This window comes from Argopecten irradians, chromosome 7 (genome assembly GCF_041381155.1).
Source record: "Argopecten irradians isolate NY chromosome 7, Ai_NY, whole genome shotgun sequence".
NCBI lineage: Eukaryota > Metazoa > Mollusca > Bivalvia > Pectinida > Pectinidae > Argopecten > Argopecten irradians.
In genome coordinates, this window is record NC_091140.1 from 11,967,997 (window position 1) to 11,994,671 (window position 26,675).

At 34.6% G+C, this 26,675-nt stretch overlaps 2 protein-coding genes across 6 annotated transcripts in view; one reads left to right on the forward strand and one right to left on the reverse strand.

Annotated features, from left to right (window-relative positions):
• LOC138327571 (CD109 antigen-like) overlaps positions 1-10,518 on the forward strand; it is a 32,760-nt gene extending 22,242 nt beyond the window's left edge. For 3 of the 4 annotated variants that reach the window (XM_069273761.1, XM_069273762.1, XM_069273765.1), the window contains 19 exons: positions 84-279; positions 849-966; positions 1,558-1,668; positions 1,873-1,971; positions 2,153-2,281; positions 2,583-2,721; positions 2,910-3,086; positions 4,010-4,091; positions 4,586-4,742; positions 4,922-5,002; positions 5,344-5,536; positions 6,042-6,256; positions 6,752-6,910; positions 7,234-7,296; positions 7,616-7,725; positions 8,190-8,343; positions 8,896-8,998; positions 9,401-9,512; positions 9,855-10,518. In XM_069273761.1, the coding sequence (XP_069129862.1) occupies positions 84-279; positions 849-966; positions 1,558-1,668; positions 1,873-1,971; positions 2,153-2,281; positions 2,583-2,721; positions 2,910-3,086; positions 4,010-4,091; positions 4,586-4,742; positions 4,922-5,002; positions 5,344-5,536; positions 6,042-6,256; positions 6,752-6,910; positions 7,234-7,296; positions 7,616-7,725; positions 8,190-8,343; positions 8,896-8,998; positions 9,401-9,501 (2,387 nt within the window). In that variant the 3' untranslated portion in view covers positions 9,502-9,512; positions 9,855-10,518. Of the gene's footprint in view, positions 1-83; positions 280-319; positions 492-848; positions 967-1,557; positions 1,669-1,872; positions 1,972-2,152; positions 2,282-2,582; positions 2,722-2,909; positions 3,087-4,009; positions 4,092-4,585; positions 4,743-4,921; positions 5,003-5,343; positions 5,537-6,041; positions 6,257-6,751; positions 6,911-7,233; positions 7,297-7,615; positions 7,726-8,189; positions 8,344-8,895; positions 8,999-9,400; positions 9,513-9,854 lie in introns of all 4 variants that reach the window. The other variant, XM_069273763.1, reaches the window with a different exon arrangement.
• A 361-nt stretch (positions 10,519-10,879) lies between these two features.
• LOC138327572 (sodium-dependent proline transporter-like) lies at positions 10,880-24,553 on the reverse strand. Of its 2 annotated transcripts, XM_069273767.1 has the most exons (15): positions 24,513-24,553; positions 20,548-20,665; positions 20,168-20,299; positions 19,627-19,848; positions 19,137-19,281; positions 18,805-18,943; positions 18,006-18,140; positions 17,691-17,794; positions 16,214-16,338; positions 15,791-15,903; positions 15,276-15,407; positions 14,789-14,888; positions 14,155-14,255; positions 13,575-13,727; positions 10,880-13,358 (listed from the first exon to the last, which is right to left on the reverse strand). In XM_069273767.1, the coding sequence occupies exons 1-15, from the start codon at positions 24,525-24,527 to the stop codon at positions 13,143-13,145; spliced, it is 1,950 nt and encodes a 649-aa protein (XP_069129868.1). In that variant the 5' UTR covers positions 24,528-24,553; the 3' UTR covers positions 10,880-13,142. The 2 variants fall into 2 exon arrangements, with proteins under 2 accessions (XP_069129868.1, XP_069129867.1); XM_069273766.1 differs by lacking the exon at positions 24,513-24,553 and having other exon boundaries at positions 20,548-20,716.
• Positions 24,554-26,675: the final 2,122 nt, after the last annotated feature.

Consider the following 26,675-nt stretch of genomic DNA (forward strand, 5'->3'; position numbering starts at 1 on the left):
TTCTTAGAAGTAATGTATAGACAATCTTAGTAAGCATACTTGCACATGCTTTGTTCTACGCAAGTTTTAATGCTTTCTATAAGGGGATGGCCGGCTCTATGACACTCCTATGATGGCCTTTGGAGCTATGGAAGTCATGGATTCGCCTATGGATATGGATGTACAAAATGCACCATCGCCAATGCAAAAAAGCAAGCCACAAGGATCGGAACTGAAAAAACCGTCGCGAGTTCGAAAGAAGTTCCCAGAAACATGGCTATGGGAAAACATTCAGTTGGGGTATGTAATTTTCTATCATAGTTACTATTTAATACTATAGGGATCGGACGACCAGTCATGTTTAACGATGTTGCTCGTGGCGGTGGTGGGAGAGTGATGATGATGAGAAGCTCATCTACGGCCAAGGCGGCCAAACCAACAATGGTAGCTAACGTGAAAAGAGTTAGGAAAAAGTTCCCTGAAACCTGGTTATGGGAAAGTGTGTCGTCTGGGTAAGTTAATGAGATATTACGTGAATGTAGGCACATCATCGATTATAAATTTCATAATGAATACGTTTTATATGTTACATATTTATTTATATATGTTATGTTATATCTTATTTTCTTTTGAAAATTTTGTTTTAAATACTTAGTGACTATGTAAGAATTTACCTTATAAAGATGTAAACCGAATACCTATAAGCCACTAGATTCAATGTAACGAGCAGACTTAATATATTTGTTCAATTTTGTTCACATATTTTATCTACAAATATGTAACGACATACAAAAATAACACCAGAAGGTTTTCTTGTCATAGCATTGACTTTAATAAAGCACTCATTTTGTGTCATTACGTGTTGACAGGACCACGGGACAAACAGAACTCTCTGTGACCGTTCCTGACACCATTACATCCTGGGTAGCTACAGCTTTCGCTGTCAACAAGGACACTGGTCTTGGGCTCTCACCTAATCCATCAAACGTACGTATATAGCTGATTACATCATGAAAACTAAAACTTGGTCTCTCACCTAATCCATCAAACGTACGTATTTAGCTGATTACATCCTGATAACTAAAACTGGAGTTGATTAGATATACTTTCAAATTACATCTTCATTGTATTTGTCTGTTATATCATCGTTAATAATACGTTTTGAATGGCTTGGTTGTTTAAAGTCAAGATTTTGGTTGCTTTTACAAACTCTACTCTAGTCCGTACCCGTTCTAATTTCTCAGCAAGGACTTGGTACCAGCTACGGCGGAATTATGAATTTAAAAATCTTTATACTACGGAGTTGGCAATTATCAGTTTAAAAGGAAATATAGCTTTTCTTTTGTGCTTGAAATATAAATGAAAGATTGTTTTAGTCTACATTCAAGAGTTATAACTTGCGTTAAATATAATTTGGTAAATACGTTCTGACAAGGTAGCCAATTAAAGGGGAATACCTTGTCTTCAGAAAATTTTATAATTTAAACCATTCTTAATTTCCAATGTAAAATATATTGGATATTCACATCTATAATGCGATTTAAGCACAGTATTTGCAATGTTTGATTTTCTTTGCAGCTGGAAGTGTTCATGCCATTCTTTATTCGAATGAACCTTCCGTATTCCGTCGTAAGAGGAGAGTTACTTGTCTTACAAGTGGACGTATTCAACTACAGACGACCAGCTTGGGTAAGTAAGCGGAATTCTGTATTATATGGAGTTGATACATAATGTATCAGCATAATGAAATCCTATTTCACTTGCAAACAGTACAAATATTTCAACTACTGATTACAACAGATCATTTTTGTTTGTTTTTATCACCTTTTCTATCGGATATAATACTTATGTGTATTTGATCTATTGATTCTAATTATATAAGATATTTTACAGACCTTGGTCGTCATGGAAAACAACCCAGACATAAATAACGTCATTTCTACTGAGTTTGGCTGGACAGACTACTCCACCAGAGTAGGGAGGTGGATGTGGGTGAGTACAAGGCATAGCAAGTGTAACGAAGGTCAAACTGGACACAAACTCATAACTGATCTTTGCTAATACTTGTGGTTATACTTTTAGGAATTCTTATAGAAGTAGTCACTTGTAATTAAATATTTATGTCTGTGCATGTACTGTATTCAACGTAGCAACACTTTCATTATCTTTACAGGTTGAAAGTGGAAAGGTTTCGTCTGCGTTCTTCCCAATTATACCTAGAAAAGTTGGAGATTTGAAAATAAAAATCAATGCTTTTGGATTGAAGTTCTCTGACGCCGTGGAAAGGAAATTGCGAGTAGAGGTATGGTTTTCTTTTATAATTTTTCTTTTAAAATTTTATTTAAAAACATTAATTCACGAATGACGATATTCAATTTTCTGACATCTGATATTAAAATGATCTAGTTAGATATTATTATATTCAATCTAGCCCTAAATACTTTCAATTTATTTAATTCAAAGAAATCCGTATTCTTGTAATTAGAATTTAGAAATGCATATACATTTAATGCTAACCGATAAGTTCCAAATAATAGTAAAAAAAAAATGGATGATGCCTTTTACTCGATGATTTAAACAACTACCTCATTATTTTCCTGTAGCCTGAAGGTACCCCAGAGGAGTTTAACAACCCCGTCCTTGTTGACCTTTCCTCCGCTACCACGTTTAGGACCAGGGTCCCAATCGACTTCCCTCAACATGCCGTTGACGGTTCCAAGCGCGTTCGCGCTGCTGTTATCGGTGCGTATTTGCTGCTGAATGTTTTCATTGATTCGACATTTTTTAAGTATATATATATGTCTAAATCCACTAAGTATAAAAATTGTCTCTAGAAATATTTTGCCTATGGTTCTTACCAGGTATTGTGATGAGTGCACTCTTTCACTCTCCTTTTCATATCTTATTGTTACTATGACATTCCTTACCAGGTGATGTCATGGGACCATCTATCAATGGCATTGAGAAGCTCCTGAAGATGCCCTACGGATGTGGCGAACAAAACATGTTGAATTTCGCCCCTAACATATTTGTCCGCCGTTATCTGAACGTCACCGAAAACATGACTCCGGCTATTGATGCTAAATCCAGACAATACATGATTAAAGGTGAGATTAATTATTTGATAACGAAACTTTTTACAAATTCAGTGTTCACAATACATATATGAGAGCAAATCTCCTTAATTGTACACTGTATGATTTATAAAGCACATAGTTAAGTGTTTACATGTAGTATATCATACATATGATTAAATCAGTATATATGCTCTATTGTTGGCCCAAAAATCCTTGTTGTCGATGGGCCATTAAAGTAAAAGACAAAAACTAAATGTGTTATTTTGTGTTAAAGGCTACCAGACAAAAACTAAATGTGTTATTTTGTGTTAAAGGCTACCAGACACAAACTAAATGTGTTATTTTGTGTTAAAGGCTACCAGACACAAAATAAATGTGTTATTTTGTGTTAAAGGCTACCAGACACAAACTAAATGTGTTATTTTGTGTTAAAGCTACCAGACACAAACTAAATGTGTTATTTTGTGTTAAAGGCTACCAGACACAAACTAAATGTGTTATTTTGTGTTAAAGGCTACCAGACACAAACTAAATGTGCTATTTTGTGTTAAAGGCTACCAGACACAAACTAAATATGTTATTTTGTGTTAAAGGCTACCAGACACAAACTAAATGTCTTATTTTGTGTTAAAGGCTACCAGACACAAACTAAATGTGTTATTTTGTGTTAAAGGCTACCAGACACAAACTAAATATGTTATTTTGTGTTAAAGGCTACCAGACACAAACTAAATGTGTTATTTTGTGTTAAAGGCTACCAGACACAAACTAAATGTCTTATTTTGTGTTAAAGGCTACCAGACACAAACTAAATGTCTTATTTTGTGTTAAAGGCTACCAGACACAAACTAAATATGTTATTTTGTGTTAAAGGCTACCAGACACAAACTAAATATGTTATTTTGTGTTAAAGGCTACCAGACACAAACTAAATGTCTTATTTTGTGTTAAAGGCTACCAGAGGGAAATGACCTATCAACACAGTGACGGATCCTTTAGTGCATTTGGTGAAAGTGACAAATCCGGAACTACCTGGTACGTTACTAATTACAGTATTATTTACTTAATAATTTTAAAATTGCCTTTATATCCGTATTTCGTATATTATAAGTTATTAATATGTCCTTGGACATTATGTAGTTGTTGATTGTCTTTATTCTCTGGTGTTGACTTCTGTTTCGCTCAACGGATGAACCTTCTGTCCCATGGCGGTACCCTCACTCTCTCTATTATTTCTTTAGATTTCACTTCTTTTTATGTTGCGATTCTTCCTAATGTTTTTTTTTCCTTTTCATAGTTTGTTAAGGTGTTTCCAATGTGCATTTTAAGATATTTTGTGATGTTTTACGATATTCAGATATTACATCTAGCCATTGCATGAAAGACACATTCTACAATTTAATCAAGATATAATTTCGTAAAATCTTGGTAGGAATATGCTGGTTTTTTCATTATCCAATTCTGGTTGTTACGATCATCTATTTCTCTGACCTGATCACTATAAGGGTGTAGCACCTTTCCATTGACAGGTTGACAGCGTTTGTGGTGAAATCCTTCGCCGAGGCGTCTGATATGATAACGATAGATAACGATGCTGTTGTGAAAGCAGTCAGTTGGTTGGTCGATCAACAAAATCCTAACGGAACATTTAAAGAGCCTGGAAAAGTCCTCCACTCGGCCATGCAGGTACGTACAGCAGGTTACCGTAGGCACGGTATGTTTGAAAACTTTTCTACCTGTGCGATTATTCAGACGAATAATACATGAGAAATAGCAAAAGTAAAATGTGTACAGAACTAAACTATAAACGGGGTAGAAATGCATTAAATCGGTAAAGTATAACAATGTGTTTGTATGTTTTACAGGGCGGATCTGCGTCCGGCGAGTCCTCACTGACAGCCTTCGTTGTCATAGCAATGATTGAAGCTGCCGAAATGATCCCCGGGGTAGGTTAATAAAATCTTCAATAGGCAGTTTATTTATATTTAGTTAAATATGATACAAATATACGAATGAAGAAATATTGCAGCTGTAGGATTTTCGAATATTTTCTGACAAATGATTTTGAAAATGTAATTTGTTATATTGAAGCTCTTTTAAATAATCTAATCTAAGTCTAATTCTCGCATCGCACATCATTGTTACCAAACATGTGAAGTATTATTACTATATCTTACGATATAATATCTGAGCCTCTAATCAATATTGAAGATATCTTATGTTTTTATATAACTCAGTCCTTTATTATTTTGAGCTAAATGTCTAAATTGATACCTTACGATACCAGGTGAAAGAGGCGGTTGCCAACGCGACAGCCCTTGCCGTACAGTTTCTAGAGGATGAGGCGGAGGCAATGTCTTTGTCGCCATTAGATGTGGATATCTACGAGGCGGCCATCATAGGATACGCTCTGTCCCTGGCTGGAAGTCCACAGCTTGAAAAGGCCATGGTTCCCATAGTAACAAACGCCAAAATACAGGGTTAGTAACTCAGGAAAATGTCTTATTTTACGATAAAAGTTTTCTCTGAATCATTTTGATATCAATTTATTATTATTATTGATTAATTATGTCTTTCTGTTTAATTTTGTTAGAGCTTAATCTGTAAACGACCTATTTCATATATATTACATACAGCTGTTATTTCTATCCATCGTGAATAATTCGTGAATTTTATTTTCCTCCGATTATTAAGGTATCACTTTACACACTGTTTGCATATTTTTATACAGATTATCATTCACTCTGAAAGTACTTTTTATAGCGGTAGTTTTTTGAAGCGCTTTTCGCACTGTCTTTGAAGCGGTAATTCATGTACAGGGCTTAACTTTGTAAAAGGGTATTTTTGGTATTGATTTATATCCGCGCTAATAGATTATAATTTCTAGTTTTCGGCATTTGCGCTAAAATTCGACTACGCTAAAATAAATCCTTTTATAGTATCACATAAATGTGGCCAACTTAAATTTTGTTCCGTCTGAAACAGATGGAACGATGCACTGGGAACGGCCAGAGGAAGAGCCACAGGTTGTCTACAGAAGATGGCGTCCACCCCATGTACAGTCGAAGGGCATAGACATTGAGCTTACGTCATATATCATGATGATTTACAGCAAGAGAGCCGACACAGATAACGCTTTACTTATATTGAAATGGCTGTCGGCTCAAAGAAATCCAGAGGGAGGGTTCTCATCTACTCAGGTACACAACAAATAATAAACCATATTCAACAGATAATGTTCACAATATTCAACAAATAAAGTACACCATGTTCAATAGATTCAGTTTACAATAGTAAACAGATAAAGTTCTCAATATTAAAAGATAACTTGCATTATCTTATACAGATAAAATACTCAATATTCAACAGATAGAGAAGTATGTTTTGTTTTGGACAAAAGAATGATTTTCTTATGATTTTTTTTCATTTACAACTTTAGTCACACCGTAATAACGAAACTTGTAGCCATGTAGTCTATGACTAACGATTATTCACGGCGGTTATTTATTTTACACTTTTGAATGGTATGATTCTGCTGTTTCTGTTCTCACAACATTTTCGCGGTTTATGATCATTAGCGAAATACGTAAAATTGAATCGTACGCGACAATAAGATGTTATACAGTAAGCTACACCTGTTTTACTGGTAAAATGTGATATTGAATGATGGAAGAGTTAATTAAATATAATTACAGGATACCATCATTGCATTACAATCTCTTGCTGATCTGGCAGCGCTGATTTACAAACCCGACTTCAACATGAGAGTACAATTGAAAAATGTGGAAAATCAAGCTGTGATACACGAATTCCAAGTGTCACCAGCTAATGCTCTGATGTTCCAAACTACAGACGTAAGTGGACCATGTGTTTATATGTAAACCTCAATATTTACGATTGCAAATATCATTTTAGGATTTTGTGTCAATTTGCACATATTATATGGATATTGAAGAGTGAGTGTTATTATAAAAGTGATGAATAGCTACATACGCCCTACAATATTAGAGATGATACCTAAAAATAAAGAATAGATTCATACATTATCAAATTACTATTTGTTGCAATCAATATATGAAATAGTGTCAATGTATACATCAGTTATTAATTGGAAAAATGACAAATGTAGCTTCTGAGACCACTTGCTGACATAATTGTTTTTTCTCGATATCAATAGATTCCAGAAAATGTACGACTTGTGGAAATTTCGGCCGAAGGAATTGGAATGGCTGTTGTAGAGGTAGGTTGATTATGTCAGAACATGTCAGTAAATGTAAATGTTAAAATAATTTCTGTATAAGTTTAGTCTATTTACTTTTTATACCATGAAATCATCTATAAAGTAATTTCTTTAATCTCAAAATAAAAAGTCAAGAACTACATCTTACAAATTCGATTAAAGACTCTTGACCGAAACCATGTATGCTTAATTATGAGAATCATTGTTCGTTGAATTGTCTAAGTTGTTCAGTCTAATGGCGAAACAGAAAGTTCAGTACTAGAGTTTTAGACATGTAAACCGATTCCTGTATACTTAGTTGTCGGTATAATTGTTCCAGATCGCGACTTACTTTAATGTGATGGATGACCTTAAGACGAAATCCTTTGATGTGAACGTGACCCTTCAGGAGGAGAGTATGACAGGGTTCCTCGTACAAGTCTGCGGACGGTCAGTGTGTCTACCTGTATAACTTATGACATGATTATTCAAATATATTTGAACTTCCTGTTTCTGCATATTCCATACTTTGACTTTCATAAACACGAAATACTGCCATTTTTAGTATATCTAATATTGTTTGTGTATCTGTTCTTGTTAGTACATCTAATAACAGCTTGTGAGCACACAAGTCCTTGCATGGCATTTTATCTTGCTACTTAGTTATTCGTTTTTTATTGAATGCTACTCTGTGTTATCCAGTCCTTTAGTTTGAATTACTGTCCTCATTTTCAACTCTTCCTATAATTATCTTTTTATGTCTCTGAATGCTGTTAAGTTTGTTTTGTATGAGTATTGTTTAGATTCGATAAGAATGTGGTATGGAATGCATTCCATATGTTATGATAGTGAGATGCTTCATGAAAATAATATGCATACCGAATAATTATATTGTTATGATGTTTTGTACACAGGTGGATGAGGAAAGGTGCCAGTGGTATGTCTATTATAGAGATTGGCTATCCTAGTGGTATGCAACCGGATGTTGACACACTAAATACTGACAGGGCACCGGAATACAAGCGCCTGGAGACTGCTACTAGAGGCCTTGTTCTTTACTTTGACGAGGTATGTGGTACTGTTACTGAAAACTCTCCGGCATTATCAGAGATATCGATTTAAGGTGCAGACATAATGACTTTACATCTAGTCCAAAATAATTACGCTATTTGCAAAATTCTTAACCATCCAACGTACTTAATATTTAGCATTGCGAACAAAAAGTGCAAACATGTGGGTCAGTGAGCAAAACTTTAGAATTAATATTATATCGAATGTCTGTCAACGCATATTGTGTGGTGTCGATTTTTGATAACATCCGGGTCTTTATAACCCCAGATTGAAAATCCATGTAACACGTGTTATAGATACCGGTATATATGTTAAAATGGAGAAATACTTTCATATATGATTTAATCTAGACAGGTCGCCATGTAAAAAGGTGGTATACACGATAATACAATTGTTCATGAACTTTGATTGGTCAAGATTCCCGTCTCGATTCCTCTCCAAACTAATAAAATGATCAATGGATCATTCTTGATACTGCATACAATATTTTATCCGAAGATGTCAGTTAAAGTAGTATGTGGTCTATACGGTATTTCTGTTTTGTTTTAGTTTAACAATGAGGCCCAGTGTGTCAGTATTTACATGGTAAGGACAGATATGGTTGCCGAGCAGAAACCCGCACCAATCAGGATATACGATTATTATGACACAAGTTAGTAATTTTCAATATCACACCTTTATTTCATTAGGTTCATGTTTAACGAAACCACAATGAGTGCTTGGTATCGGATTAGTGAACTTATACAGAATATTATAATTTTCATATTGAAGAAAGCTGGTTAAGTAAAGTTACATTATTGTTATTTCAGCAAGTAACTGTCGATAAATTCACAATTCAAAGTATCCAACAAACTAAAGTTTAATTAAATTGATAAATACTATTGGACAGCTTTTTAACTTATATATGATAAAACTATTATGTATTGGTTGCCAGTTTCATATAAGTACCATCATGACCTAATAGGTTTGATATTTTCGTATTATATGACACCTCTATAAAACGATATTTTTGCATTAAATGACACCTCTATAAAACGAAATGATTTCTGTTCAGGTAAACAAGCGACCTCGTTCTACTCGTCTAAAGTACTAGCTGACTCGACTGTGTGCGATGTTTGTAAGGATTGCTTCTGTAGACGACGGAACGCGCCCTAGTAATAGAACAGGTGAGCCTAGTTGTACAATGATAGGTTTTCAGCGGGGGAAAAGGTAAATGGCACACCTATTAGTAGGTAAAAGATCTAAGAAAAGCCTAGTAATACACAAAGGGACTCTGGTGTACATTTATAAATGTGATATATCAAATGAGAAAAGCAGAAGTAATGATGCATATTATACGTAAAACAATGCGATATTAGTAAGCTGCTCCAACATACAGCATTCGTTGTTCATTTACGTTGTTTTATTTTGTATTTTGTATTATCGTGAACTCACTGGATTGTGCATAAACATATTCTCAGTCCCTAGGATAGTGTGGACACTTATAACTTCATACCTATTATTTATAGGTACAGCGGCTACACCATGTCGAGTTTTAGTGATCCCTACCAGACGATGTGGAGAACATTTAGCGACACAAAGTGCCATTATTGTTTTACATCTGTTTAATTTAATGTACGCTGTAGTAATCTATTTCTCACTTTTATTGTTAATACATTGAAAAAATGCATTTGTTTTTAAAACATTACAAATACAGCGTCAATGTGCTTTCAGATGCCACATACGTTTTCATTGTGTTTGGTTTGTAGATATTTTAGTAAGCAGGCTATCATATGATCAATCTTCAGCACATATTTACATTATTGGATATTCATATCATTACAAGTTTAACGAAAAACCTACTTGAAAGTTGACAAGACCAGCGAAGTTAAATATGGTGTATCATATGTTTCATTCGATACAATAAGACTCATTAAGACTTCGCTATAAGATATATGATGATAAGGCGTTATCAATGTATTATATAACTATACTTAATGTAAAAATAGTGTTTTGTCAATATTCACACTCACAACCAGTACCCATCTTCATTTTTCAAGCCATATACATGTACAGTCATCACATACTAGGTTTTCCTCTTTTCCTCAATTATTCGTCACGTTTAAATAATGTTATATTTTATGTTTGTATATTGATAATATTCACAGTTGATAATAAAATTGTGCTTTATCACTATTGGTTTCGTTGATTCACTTTTACTAGTACGAGGTACTACTGTCATATAGGGATTGGATTTCGTTTTTATGTTAACCATGCTTGTATGGAGCAATTCCTCTAAGAATATATTCTATGGGGCGCGTTAACGAAATCCAATCCCTATATTTACACTCACACGACTTTTTATTTATATTTGATGCAATAAAATCGTCAGTTCAAAGTGACGTAATTATTCAATAAAAGTCGGTCAAAAATTGGAGGAGCTTACTCAATTGAACAGCGAATGATGACTCTTCACGTAAAATAGAATTATTCATCCACGACGACAAAAAAGTTCAATATTTTAGTGTAAAATAAACATGACAAACAAAATAAATTTCAGAGACAATTTTATTTAATCAGATCAGAACTTTAAATAGGTATTCAATTTTGCTAAAAGTTAATATATTTCGTAATAACATAAAGTATTTGTACTCGGCCACATGTGTGAACTCGGTGACCGTTATTGTGCAGCGAGGCGAAGCTGATGCACGCTTACACACTGGAGTTTGCCGAAGTTGTCGAACACCGCTATTCAAGTAGCTATTTTTTGTTTGAGATTGTCGTCTGACTTGACGATATTACATCCTTCGGAGCCATGTGATTATTTAATCTACGCTTAGATCCATCGCCATCGATAGATGGAACAACTTCACTTGTGTTCGATGGATACAATGTATTTGTGGTGACGCGTAACTGTCAACACGTGGATTAGCCTACTAGCGGTGCATGTTTTATAATACACATGATTAAATTCTCAAAGAACAAAGACATGAGAATATGTTTATAACTGACCTAGCTCTGTCAGAGGGTCTCACATCCGTCAACCCCAAAGACTCGATCGTAGGACACAGACACAGAGGTAATGTTTACATTTGACATCCATCATTTTTCGGATATTTTTTCCCGTTTCTTTATACAATTGTTAATTTTTAAAATGATTGTATCATATACAAATATAAAACATATATGTATTGTTTACATCTTTCAAAATTCTACGAAAAACAACAATATTCACGTAATGTTGCGTCAAAATGTTAACAAAGCCATGTGTTGCTTTTTTTTTTTAAAGTAGCCCCTTTACGTTGCATAGAACATTTTCATACGCAAGTTCAGAGTTCAATGTTACCATGCAGTTATGGTAAACAAAATCGGCTAGTACTTACGTATAGTGATCAAGCCTAGCAAGTGTAAATATATGTATTTGTTTCCGTGTAGTCAATCCGTATTTATTTACTGTTTACGGTTCATTTTTGGTCTGTTCTTTCATAATTGCATTAAGACATTGACAACCTGTTTAAGTGCCGATGGCTTGGGATTTGTCCCACCAATTGTAGACATTCTGCTGTTTGTTCTTTTCATTTTAAATGTATTATTAGATAGTGGTGGATTACGTGACCGTTTCGCTACCGCCTCGTCCCAACAGATTTAAGTGATATCACTGGTAGCATTTATAATAGTAGTTGTATTAATGAATACAGATTTTGCCAGGAATATAATCAAAATTTAATTGTCATATCTGATATCTTGTATCACAACGTACAATCATTAAAATGCTTCATTGTAGGATGCATACTTAGCATGCATAACTTGTTGGCACAATATTTAATAATTACTTTTGCATACTGCATAATTTACTACACACTTGGAGGTAAAATGTCAAAATATATAAAATGATACAGAAGCTGTCCTTGTTGAACAAATAAATATCCACTGTCTGAAATTACAGTGAAAAAAATATCCAGCAACTTTTTACTGCGATTCACAATTTAATATAGTGTGAGAGTAAATACATAGTGCATAAATACATGGTGAACTTAATGATGCATTCTTAAAATATTTCAGAATCCTTTTCGGGAGACACTATGCTGCCAGTACTGAAAATGTGTTAGTTTTTTTTAAAGCTAGAGACTTGAATAATATCATATTATAATAGATAAAATGCACATGTAGGTTTTAACTAAATGTTTATAAATGCCCCTACAATTATTTCTTACAGTGCCCTACAACCTGCCTGATAAAATAACAATATGTTTTTAGACTTTGGAAGACATCGATACATAAAAATTTAATATAAGAAAAATAATCTGGCTCTTTTATGCTGAACTGTTAATTATCTTATCTAATTTTCTTTGAATATAAAAAGCATCGAATCTGATCATTTCAAAACAATGCGATTGCGTATTCTAATGGCATAGAATTACACATTGTAATTGTAAATATAAAATGTTAGGAATTGTAACAGATAACAATGCTACAAAAGGAATTAGCACAATTTTACACCACGTACTTAATAAAGGCTAGATTGTAATACCTCTCAGAATCTTTATCATTCAACCGGATCAGATGATTACAGAAATGTCTTAACCCTGTTGGATTAGATTGTCAATGACTAACTGATGATAACAATACGCAATTGGTGAGCGCAGAATATCACAAACGCAAAGGTAGGCAACTAGCCTTCAACAATAATATATGATATTGAAGGCATACATTAAAATGCTTTGTTTACGTTCCTCAATAGCCAATATCTGGATTGCTGAAGCCTGTGCTATTGTTAGAGAATGTCTGTTAAGTTAGCGCCCTTTGTAGTATCACAGTTATAGTCTGTCATCCATCGTGATCTCTGTCATTTCTACTTGAGGAATACCGTTCTTTTCCTTCATTGACATGTGGTCCTCTGGAACATAGCCATTATTTTCAGCACCATGATACTCCTCGTTGGCTCGCTTGTACGCCTCCGAATATCTCCCTGTCCTATTCTCTTCCTCAGCAGGTCCCCAAGAATGTAAGGGAGTTGTTGCTTCTTTAAATCCCTTCAAAAGAGAAATTCAAAATTTCAAAAAAATATCATCAAATGCTATGTTAAAACCTAATACGTCGATGTCGAGATACCCAAACGACGTAGGTAACGTACAATGTACTGTCGATCAGTTCCACAACATTGTTATGCAACTCACCAAAATACAGCGTTCATTCATCTCAAAGATGTACTAAACACGTGAAATAATTATTTATTTTGTCATACATACCCCGTATCTTATCAGCTGGATTACTGCCACCACGAGGATCAATGCTATCGGTAGTCCGACCATTACCCAGCCGATTCCTTGTGCCCAATCCTCGAACACGTAATCACCATAGGCTGAGGGTACAAACTTTACCACAGAGGCCACGAGAATAGCCTGGAATAATTAATACTTATTTACCACGGAGGCCACGATAATAGCCTGTAATAAGTAATACTTATTTACCCCAGAGGCCACGATAATAGCCTGGAATAATTAATACTTATTTAGAAAAACGAGGAAGTATTACATAAAGAGGCAAACATCATATTTTTCAATTGTTTTTGTTTTCTTTGGATTTTTTAATCAATATTTCTATTGATAATAAATCAAATAAAAACTAAAGCGACTGTTGTATTGAGGTACAAGTACCAAGAGAAACCTTATTTTGAATAATAATTATTTTTCCGAATTTATTAGGTTTAGTGAATTTTTTGTACTGAAGTATAATCCCAGAAGTTTTAGATCCATTTACTAACACAGTCGCTGCATCTATATATATTACAGTGGTTTAAATTTCGCTCAGAACATGTCAGATGCGTACCAGTATGATTAAAGGTGATATCACTGCCCATGTAGCTCTCCAAAAAATGTTAGGTCGGAATCCGAGCATCATTTCAACATCGTCACAGAAATTCGTCAAACCTTTTACAAACATACATAGAATAATGTTTATCATATTGATATTATATAAAAGGATTATGAATCAATTAAAATTCATTCACAACATGTTCCATCTATACGTGTGGTTTGTATGTAGTTTACTTTTCGTTATATTAACGTAAGTAAGTAATATTTTATTTTCTTCATTTTTATAACTTTCCACTAAAAAGATTTAGAATTATGTTTTGGATATGTTTTTTTTTCATTTTAGGGCCTTAACGCGGCCTATCGGTCAATCAAGTTATTTTTAACTTTTGCTTCACAGAGGGAGGCTTATTAACGAAACAGACACATTACGTTTGTTCATTTATTCATTTTTTGTTCAGAAAACCTAACAGTACCTGAGCATATTTTATATGAGAAACTCTCCAATCAATTACTTTTGTATAAATGGATGCAATGTAATTTTAATTTACCTGTTTTGATTTAACAGATACATATGTTAACCAGTATCGTATCACAGTGTTAGTGTTTATATGATATTCTACCAACCACGTGAAGGGGTATTAACTTACCGTAGGACCACATGAGAGCCGCCAACTCACAGAAAGCTATAAACAGGATTCCATACGATCCGGAGTAATCGTTCATCAGTGTTAACACCAATATACCACCCTGGATAGGAACAAATGTTATCAACGAATTAAATTATATGGTAGTAGTTATGTTCAAGTACACAGAAGAACTGATGTACAGGCATACAAAATATCACTAGTTTAAACAGGGTCGAAAACGATAACTCTTAAGTTTGTGTATACAAATATCATGCGATAACTAAATATGGAAATTAGTATGAGATTCCTTCTGCAAAAGGAAATTGTATTGATAATTAGATGAAATATTGTATCAAATCAGGTAACCCTTATACGTCTAGAACCAATGTGTCAACTATAAGATATCTCCCTTTCGACGACCATCATAGCGAATTAAGAGGAAAATATCGGATGATTGCGTTACCTCCCCTAATAATCGTTTCAGGAAGGAACATTAGCGGATACTTACCTGTGTAACGTTTGTTAGGCCCAGGAGGAAAAGTGCCATACAAACAAACAACACCCAGTATGTCTTATATTTCCGTAGGACGCCAGGAAACTCGTCCGACAAGGCACTAATAACGCCCTCCACCATACCAAACTGTGGAGAATTGTTTTATACTCATAGCTACTTTAAAAATTAGGGGAACACATAATCTAGATCTACTGACAGATGAAATTAAAAGTTAAGGTAGTTGTAAATGTCGACGTACAGTCAGTACAGGTGCAAAACAATTTCTTTCTACCAAGGTCAAATTGTGCTGTAATTGACCAATTCGGTACCTACTATGTGGTCTTCTTATAAGGATGGTCTTTATACAAAATGATCGCTAATGCAGGTTTGATTTATTTACACTATTATCGAGAAACTGAAAAGATTACAAATGATTATAATATGAACTAATTTGTAGCTACTGTTATTACAAATATTAAAAAATATAATGTTCAAGAACATCAATAAGCAAATTGTATATCTCAAATTACCTGGCTAGACATTCCCAGAAGCAGCAACATGAAGAAAAACAGGAATGCCCAGATGGGAGGGAAAGGCATTCTAGCGATACCCTCCGGGTAGGCAATGAATACCAGGCCAGGACCTGTAGGATAACATTAAAATTAAGAATATATATGATCATTGTATTATGTTTTGACATTGTAATCACTTCTTATTTTACCCCTATTGATATTTTATAGCAATATTATCCTATTCCGGGTTTCCAATACATCATGCGTTTTCCAAAACTTTTTTTCGGTATTTTCTTTTATAAGGTGTGCAGATATATACTGCCTTTTTGTGTAAGCTGATGTTTTTTCTGTATTAATTGATTGCTGATTAATGATTATCAGAAAGTGTTTATATCTGTTTACTAAATCAAGAAAACAAAATATTAGGAGTCTAATACAAACCTGTAGTAGCGACGTCCTTGACCTCCTTTCCCGTCAGGTGAGCCATAAAGCCTAACACGGAGAATATCACAAATCCCGCGAATATACTGGTTCCGCAGTTAATAATGGCTACCAAGATGGCGTCCCTAAAATTTCACACGCAATTAGAATATTAGTTATAGTCTACTGTTTTTTGTTTATGTTGTATTGATAGATGAAAGATATACTCTTTACACAATTTTACTGAAAATATGTCCTTCATGACTTCATGAATGCATCATGTCAGCAAAACAATATTAACCAATTGCTTTACATCAATCGTCTTCCAAATTTCGAAGGTAATATTTTAGCAGATTTCTAGCCTGACAAATTAGCAGTTGACCATATTCTCATGTGATTGATGTCATCAACATTCTTCAGCAAATACGTAAGCAAACAAAATATAACTTGAGAAGTCGTTATTATTTTTAGGTCACCTGACCATAGGTCATGGTGACCTATTGCGATAGCCTTTTGTCCGTCGTCGTCCGTCGTGCGTCGTCCGTCGTGCGTTAACTTTTTGTTGTGAACACGATAACGAGTAAATGTGAACCGAGATTGATGAAACTTTGTATGTAGCTTAATATTAACAAGATCTCGGACGAATTCGAGTTTCAGGGTTGCTAGGTCAAGTTCAAGGTCACTGCTACTATTTTTAGAAAATCCCTATCAGCACTCTAGCTCGGACAAGTTTGAGTGTGAAGATTGCAAGAATAAAGTCAAGGTCACTGTTACTATTTTTAGATAATTTCTTTGTCAGCACTCTAGCGGCTTCACTCCTTGAGTGATTTTGATCCAACTGCACACAAATACAAAGGACTGAAAAAGTTTGAGTTTCAAAGTTGCAGGGTCAAGGTCACCGTTACTATTTTTAGAAAATCCCTATCAGCACTCTAGCTCGGACAAGTTTGAGTGTGAAGATTGCAAGAATAAAGTCAAGGTCACTGTTACTATTTTTAGATAATTTCTTTGTCAGCACTCTAGCGGCTTCACTCCTTGAGTGATTTTGATCCAACTGCACACAAATACAAAGGACTGAAAAAGTTTGAGTTTCAAAGTTGCAGGGTCAAGGTCACCGTTACTATTTTTAGAAAATCCTTTTCAGTGCTCTAGCGGCTTCATTCCTTGAGTTATTTTGATCAAACTTCACACAAATTTAAAGGACCATAATATTTTCGACAAGATACAGTTACAGGTCAAGGTCAAGGTCACTATTACTTTTTTTAGGTCACCTGACCATACGTCATAGTGACTTACTGCAATAGCCTATTGTCCCATTCATATTTACTTCAGCTTCTGTGTTGAATATAGAAGGGAAAAAATTAACACACCATGTGTTAAAGTCCATCATAGCTATTATGTTGGCCCTTAAATGGCAAATTACTATTGGATGTCAGGTGACCGTTAAGGCCCATGGGCCTCTTGTTATTTATAAAGATGTAACATTTTACCTACTCACCTATAACAGTTATTTTTGAATTTGTTATAACTGGCCATTGTTATAAGGCTTCCGAATGCAGGACCTAAGGAGTAGAATATCTGACTGGCTGCATCTATCCAGGGCTGTAAAAGTAGCATTCAAGTTAGTAAGAATAATGTAAAGAAGAGAAAGTATGGAACAGATACAATAGTTAAACATATACAATTAATAATTTATAGTTTGTTTGTTCAGGATCGATTTTAATTAACGCTTTGATTATTTATTAATCAACGATTAACTGTAAAATCAAGAAACATGTTTTTCACAGAAAGGGTGATAATTCCTTGTTCTTACCCTTGGATTCGCTAGTTCTTCCCATTTGGGAATTATGTAAAACTCTATCCCTTTCTTATAGCCTTCTAGTGTAACTCCTCGGATCAGCAGAGTCACCAATACCAGATATGGGAAGGTGGCCGTGAAATAGATGACCTGGAATTCAACAGAAAACAATCAACACCACTGAATCGAATGGTAAGGTTTCGGTACAGCCCAACTTGGATCCAAAGTTTTAGAGCTGCACTGAAAGAGATGTTAGGTTGTTTTATGAGGAATTTAATGACAAGGATCAAACAAGATAGTGTTCGATATAACAATATGTAAAAATGTTCATCAGAAAGAGATTATGAGTTCAACATCTAGATGATCGGATGGTGTAGTGTTTAAGCCTTTCACCTAGACGGCCGGGGTTCGATCCGCGGCAAGGTCTTGAAAAATGGCAGGGATCACATTCTAATCACGTGCGTTTTCTCCGAGCACTCCGGTTTTCGTCTCAATATAAGGCCCTATTCATCCTTAAATTCGGGTCATCGAAAATGATTTACATAAGTTGTATAACCTTTTTTTCAATCGATGTAAAATAAATCAATTGTATTTTATAAGCATCTAGATTATTCCTCACAACTCACTCCTAGTCTGGCTGACATACAAACCTTAGTGTCGTTGCAATGGTTAAATACTGGTGTGCAGGGTGCAGGATTATGGATGTGCAAGAATACTGAAATAAGGATATCGCCAAACACATTACCAAAGCAGGCAATACGTATCAGGTACTGTGTGAGCCGTTGGTGTATGAATACAATATAACCGAACCAACCTTTCCGGACGATTTGACGCCTTTCATCAAAGAGAAGAAAATGAATATCCAAGCTATAAGCAGAGTAACTGTCAATTTCGGGCTGATTTCGCCAACACCTCCAATGTCGTGAACGTCATTCAGTCTCAATACAAAGTTACTGTAAAAAGAGGGCGAAACGCATTAGAAAACTCTCCGGTGGCGCCTCTCTGATGTTACGACAGCAAATCCACGACTCCCTGGTCCCCAGGTCCTGCAAAGAAAGTTCGCGCACACACACGGCGTTAGCCAGCTATCTATTAGTTATGGCCGAGAATAACATGCTAAATGAACCAGATACAATGATAACTTACGTAAAATATTCTTCGCTTGAGGTTTTGTATAGGCTCTCGTAGCTGCAGTCAGTGAGATTCTTCTTGGTAAACTCGTACGTAAGGTTTTCGTATGGAAGTCCGTAATTCGGGATGGTCTCTTGTATGCAGGATACGTTCATTCGTTCTGTTAAAGATGCATTTGATAAAACTTTAAATATCCCTTAAACTCGTACCGTATAATCATCATAGAACGTAAAACAATATCCATGGCGCTATGGTTGGTATAAGTTAATACCATTGCAATTAGCTTATAGACATATCAATAATTCTGGAGCTGCAGCATAAATAGATTGTTGTAAGTCTTTTGGATAATGGGGCATAATGATGAAAATAACGAGATTATTCCATGACTTAAATGAGCATTGATTTGACCGCTATACAGGTATTTAGGGTTAATATATATGATAAACATTAATACGCCAAATATGTTATATTTCCCTCTGTATCATTTACCTCCTAGAATACTTACCAAGCTGTATGCTGAGTTTCTCTGTGTCGTTCATGCCATCCTCTATCAGCGTGAGATTGGTGATACAGTAATCGGAGTTCCATGGGTTACCACAGGACGCCCATGGTACGTCACTGTCGAAACTGACCAGGGATACCAGTAGGTAATACAGAGCGTAGGCTATCACAACGTTATAGTAGATCGCTACCATTGTGGACACACAGACGGACGCGTACCCAATACCTGTACAAATACATGGAAAATGTCAGTACATGGCTATACAAATGATTTGTCATGATACGTAACCTAAAATTTTTTTTTATGTTTATCGCTTGTCCTTTTTACGCTTTATTAACAGTTACCAAGTATTTTTAGAACCTGACAGGTTAAGGAAATACATTCTGAATAGCATGAGAAAAATACCGTCAAAGCATGGCAACTGTTCCAGAGCATAAATGGATGGTAATGGTTAAATATTTTAACCACTTAACTTCACACCTCCATATTTTTCAACAAATAACGCTTGATAGAGTACAGAAGAGGTATATTCAGATCGCCTTACCTTTGAAGAGAGGGTTAACTCTCCAGATAGACAGTGGCCCTAAGGAAGCAAATTGTCCGAAGGCCAACTCCAGGAAGAACACGGGCAATCCGACAAACGCCAACATGAGTACGTATGGAATAAGGAAAGCGCCTGGAACCAAAAGGAGTGACTTTTATCATAACTGCAAAATATGACATATTTATAATCGTGCGATTAATCAAGAATATGGTAGGTATAATATTGGCTGAATTCCATCATTTTACCCCAACTTATACTCAACATGTTAAATTAGAAATATGGTTGAATTTAAATGAAAAACACAACCGTCAAATCAGCTACCTATAGGCCTATTATATACATATCCCCGATAGGTAAGTTCAAGCTAGAAGAAATCTTACCCCCTCCATTTCTGAAACAAAGGTAGGGGAATCTCCAGATATTGCCGAGTCCAACAGCATACCCCACACAGGACAGGAAGAACTGGATCTGATTCCCCCACGCACCGCGCTCAACATCCTGTAACATACGTAAACAAACCGATATACAGCTCATTTATCCACGTTATCTTAAAGTGCAAATATACCTGGCCCATATCATTGTAAAGCATATCATCTAAGCACAAAGAAATTTGAAAATAATAATTTCACAACCCATGGATGTCCATGAAGTATCAATTTGTTATTTTTTAATTGAAATGCAGGTTTATCAGAAAAAATAATCTTGGACAAAAAGAAAAAGTAAATAAGTTAAACTAAAAAGTGGACAAATAAGCGTTGGTTAGTCAGGAAAAAATAAATGAGTGTTCACTGAAGGACCAGATTAGATCAAATTTACCATTTCGAAGAAACGATAGGAATATAAAGCAAACCGAGAGATAAAAATATATAATATGACGCTGACATTAAGATAGCATACACATTTAATAACGAAACCCAAAACCTGAAACAAATGTTACCACAAAAAGATAACAAATCCCCCTCCTTCTATCACTTGTTATCTATAAGGGACCAATATACATGTTTAAGGGTTTTTAGGTCTTCGGAGTAGCCGGTGATCCTCTATGGAGGAATCCCGTTGCCGTAAAATTATCGTGTCACAATTTGTAAGAAGAACCGGTGACAACATAGTTAACTGCGACGCAATATTATTCCAAATCATATTGTTTCAAAATTATCTACTAATAGACTTTGACTTTTGTTTGGTTTTTTTTTTGTATTTTTAAAGCATTGTCATGGGCTACGGCACCGAATGTAACAGGGCGAGAGTAGTGTGCCGCCTGCTAGACTCGATACCGCGACCCCAGACTGCGTTAAAGCAAAATTCCCTCCAACGTCAAGCTAGAAGGCGACCGTATCACTATTTACAATTAAAAAAACAAAATTTTTGTAATCGAATAGAGTTGTGCTTATAGGTATCACTTCCGACAATCTCCCCATTAAGTTTGACGTATATCCATCCCACACTTTTTGACACATATGACTCAAAGTTTGATTCTATTTAAATGCCAATATGTTCATGTTTAATTCAATATCAAATACTGCTAATATCGTGAAAATAAGAGATGAACTTTCTCACACCTATCGCTTTCATCTGAATAGTTATATCTATCTAGAATATATCTTACAACAGAAAGTGTGTATTAACCTGCATTAATTTCTACTTTATAGTGATATTATCTAGATACATATGCAAATTAATCTGATAAATGAAAGTCTCGAATAAAGGATAGAGAAATCAGCAATATGTCATTGATACTTTTTTTCTTTATTAAGGACGTGTTTATTCTAAAGTTCGCTGTTACGGGGAGCCAACAAGAAAACAAAAAAGACGATTAGGCAATTTTGACACTTTATGTCCGCACTGGACTGATGAATCTCTCTTGCACACAGTGTCACAATCTCCGATTGCACATTCAGCGTTGATAATGCAATAATGATGATAGCAATACATACACAATATGTTCACGACTACCTGGTATCCAGGTAAAATTGTATTGTTTTACCAACATATTTATCTTCAGTGATTTTGGGCGGTGAATGATAAATGGTTCCTTATCTCGCGTGACACACACACTCTGACATAGCTATGTTGTGGGGTAATCGCTACTGCCGTGGAAATTTTCCGCTGCGTTTTCAATCGACACAAGATTTTCCATTGAGAACTAGAAAAGGGCCGATAATTTCGTGGTATTCATATCCTTATTTCTGTTTTCTTCACCTATATTTGATATTACCTGTTTTATTAGCCATAATTATATGAGAGTACTTGTTCTATATTGTCTGATATGGAAGAGAGCATTTCGAGTACCGCACTTTTGTCTCGATGAGGTTGAGAAAGTCAAATGACACCAATAAAAATTTGAATGGTGTTGAAATATGACTTGGTCATCATGTTGTAAAACTATCTATCAATAGTACTTTAAATATGTCAATCTTCGACATCACGCCATACATAACTTTTACGAAATATTATTACAAGAAATATAGGTTTAACTTCTTAGATATTAGGAAATCGGTTTATTTACGTAGTGATGTTATTGTTCATACTGTGACTATCTGCCGAGAATGTAGGTTTAACTTCTTAGATATTAGGAAATCGGTTTATTTACGTAGTGAATTTATTGTTCATACTGTGACTATCTGCCGAGAATGTGACCAGCTATGACCTAGACGCTTGCGCTTCAGGATCGTCTGAGTCTCAGGCTTAGATTTTCTCCAAGAAGGAGGAAGTTTGATACCCGTACAACCAAACTAGGTAGTTATTTTACGGAATGACATTTAAGCGATATTATGGGATACTGTTATGGTTAGAAAAATCATAAATAGATTTTTTTCTTGTTGTAATATGAAACTACGAACTTTGGAACCGTGACATTTTCATCCACGAAAATAAAATAGAATCATTTTCTGTTTGAAGTATATGACATATACATAAAGTTCAGGAATATCTAAAGGATCATTCGACGATCTTATCAATGTCAAATTCACACGTAGACCTAAAACGCTAATGCTATCAGAAGGTATCTTCTATCTGTCATTTTATGTTAAAGTCATATATATTACCAGAAATGATTCGTAATGGTAGAAAAATCTGGGCTAGATTCCGGACAACTTTTGTGTTCAATGACAATGACGAGAAGAAAGAAGCGAACATGAACCTGTTACTGGGGGAATAATGTGATAGCGGTGTTATATGGCATCAAAACTGTAACAAATCTTGCTTTATATCGCCTCAGAATTTTATCAAGTAAGCTTCCTCCCTATTTCAAGATATCTATAATGAACATGAAATTTGAAAGCGACTAAATTGTCCAATACGAAAGCGCTGCATGCTATACTTATATTTTTACATGCTATTTTATAATCTTTAAATCTTTAGTTTTTAAATATTTTGCATAATATCAGCATATGCTCAAAATATATGTTATGTGTTTCGCCGATAAATGCAATCAGCACACATTTTGTCTTTCAACATCATGTGAAACAGTAAAATAAGTGTTTTTAAAAATTATTGGATCATCCTAAAGTAATTAAAGATATTTTACCTCGCAGTTGTTTAATGGGTTATTAAACCGATCAATCTCATTATAGATTATCAAACTGTGATATTATCAAATAAAACGGTTAACGATATACTAAAAGCATACACCATGCGAAATTGAACGACAAATTTGGCATCTTAATTTTCTTCACGAGAATATCAGTAAACGGGATTCTCACGACATTTACCGATTGGGAAAGTTTTTTCCGAATGATAAAAACTATCTACTGTTATCGATTTCAGTGCCGTATTAATAGTGACACTACATAAAGAGACTTTATCAATGACTTAACCGCCCAAACAAAAACTCCGCACAGCCGATAACGTACAAGGCTATGTTCTATCAGTGGTTTATCTAGGTTCAGATAATTACATTTTATCAGTATCATTTCTACTGAAACATATTCGAATCGTCTTGTTTAAAACACGCTGTGTCATCCTTCGAAAAATTGTTTCCTTAATATCAGCATGATTATTAAAGCATGTTAAGATCAATTCTAATTTAAGATGCATAGGGTTTGTTTTTTAAATACAAATCTTCTTTAGTTTATGTTGAAACACATCATATATAACTTTGCTTAAAAGTATGCAATATCCTAAAATTCATTCAAATCGTCATGTGCACTAATTTGAATATGAAAGATCTATTAAATCACCACGTGCGTTTGAAGGCTTGGAAATATTCCAGGCAATAAATTGCAGTAAACGCAAACATGTGACATTGAAAAGCGCCGTCTCTATGCCTGCCAAAGTGCAAATGAAAACTGTAATTGTAGAAGATACAACATTTTTACAGTTATAGATAAATGTAACAGCGACCTACCTCTGGGTTCGTCATATCGAACTGTCCGTGTCAAGCTTTAGATAATAGTAAACACAGGGTGTTGAATTTAAAGTTAATATCACAGAGGTAGACAGAACTCTGAGAGCTGATTGGTCAATCCTATCACAATGACGATATAGACCTTTTCTACCTGTTTGATTAAGTCCAGTATCTTATGTAAACATAGATAAAGCAATAAAAACAAGATATATGAAGACGGGACTTAAATCTTTAGAAAATAGGAAGAATATTCGCCAGATCCAACCGAAGATGGAAAGCATCTCATGATCATTCGATGCTTATTTGAGGGTTAACTTTAATATATTTTTTATGTTATAGAGATATAACACAAAAATAAACCACAAAGCTGTTCGTGATAAGGGTTCACTCAGATTGCTGTGGTATACAAAAATATGTCTACATAACATTAGCAAGTATATTTGAATTAAGCGTTACATTTCAATCTATTAAAAAGGTCTCAATTTTTAAGTCAATTAAATTGGGCGTTATAAGCATTATTGAATGATTCAATGCATGTTACTGAATGATCGTTAAAGTTGATTATAAAATACAATTCTACATGTATCTAATGCACACAGACTATTAGGCCCTTCATTTAGCACTGAAAATGAACGGATGTAGGTTTCGCTTACCGGGCACTATTTGTACAACTGATGTCACTTAAATAAATTGCTCTTCTTATTTCAACATAGAACTAAAAGAGAATTGTTTTTATGTTTCTGATAAATTTTGTTAGTTTTGCTATATTCTAGAATTAAAGTATACTTGTACCCGTGGTTTATCTATGAGACATAGAACTAAGAGGATGTAATCTTGACCGTTTCATGTCGTTATAGAGAGTAAACTTTGAACCATGTGATTCTATTTTCTTCTAATTCACACCAATCTGAGGTCGTTACATAGACCTGACTAGAATTAGATTTGGTGTTTATGAGGCTATGGAATTATTTCAAAGAAACTGTGTAAAGTTGCTTGTATTGTTTTAAATATCATAGACAATTTTTGTGCACAACGTATTCAGGGCCTGAAAGGAGCTTGAATACATTTCACCAAGAAAATTATGTCATGTAACATTTAGGTTAATTTTAAGACCCTTCTATGATAACAAAATAATGTCTGTCTATGTACTTGTCTAATTTACAATAATATTACAATACATGAGGAGTGAAGGAAGACTATAAACTGATGTGTTACAGAGACGAAACAGGATGTGCTTACAAATTTTCCTACACTTAATTGAACTTTTTATTTGGGGCAAAACAATGAATATCAAGTAAGCGAAAGCATGATCCACATGCTTTAAGATACAATATAACCATGGTATGGAGATAAGCTTCCAACTGTACAAAATATGGGGGACAGATCTAAACTCATCATAGTCCTACAATCCAGAAATAAAGGTACAGAAACAACAATTATATTGAAATACAAACTCATTATATTGAAAATAAACCGATCTATATACACACACTAGAGAAGGCAATCTGATTAAAACACAGATCCTACCACTCCGTTTATAGGTGAGCTGACAATATCACATTATCGGTCACGTTATTCTCTCTGTCCAATAAAAGTTCAAATGCATTTCTCGCTCAGATACATCAACTGAAAACGACATTTCGTCCCAAGATATATTTACACGCAGCAATGTTGTGTGTCTTTGGTCGGGATATCGATGACTATATACATGCATGGAAATGCTTTTGACAGCTCTCGTCCCTATCAAGATATTTGGAAGTAGTAACTTGATCGGGTAACTCGAAAGGTCACCAGAACATGAGCCGTATTGACAAGTTAACAGATCTCTATGACGAGGAGGGATAATAAAGATGTCTGTTTTAATCAGATTGTAGAGAAAGAGTTTTGAGTTCAATATTTGATTGCTATTAACGAACATTAACTGTGGCGATACAGATGTTTTCTGAAAGTCGTGTTATGTCGTATTTATCATAAAGACCTATATATACAATTGCCACTGTTTCTGTATCGATAAACTATGTTGGAGCGGATCTGTTTATTTCCATATAACTTAAGTGCAGAACATGACCCGATTCAGTGTGTATGGATACTTGTAAACATTGGCGGACTTCCTTTGACATTCTACAAAATCACGTGGCAATCTTTACAAAAAAACACATGTAC

Excerpts from the sequence above, each read along its gene's own strand:
- LOC138327572 (XM_069273766.1), bottom strand. The coding sequence starts at position 20,701 with ATGAGCTGTATATCGGTTTGTTTACGTATGTTACAGGATGTTGAGCGC. Across the intron at positions 17,795-18,005 it reads AAGAACTAGCGAATCCAAGG|CCCTGGATAGATGCAGCCAG; the intron begins GTAAGAACAAGG and ends CTACTTTTACAG. Across the intron at positions 14,889-15,275 it reads GCCTAACAAACGTTACACAG|GGTGGTATATTGGTGTTAAC; the intron begins GTAAGTATCCGC and ends GTTCCTATCCAG.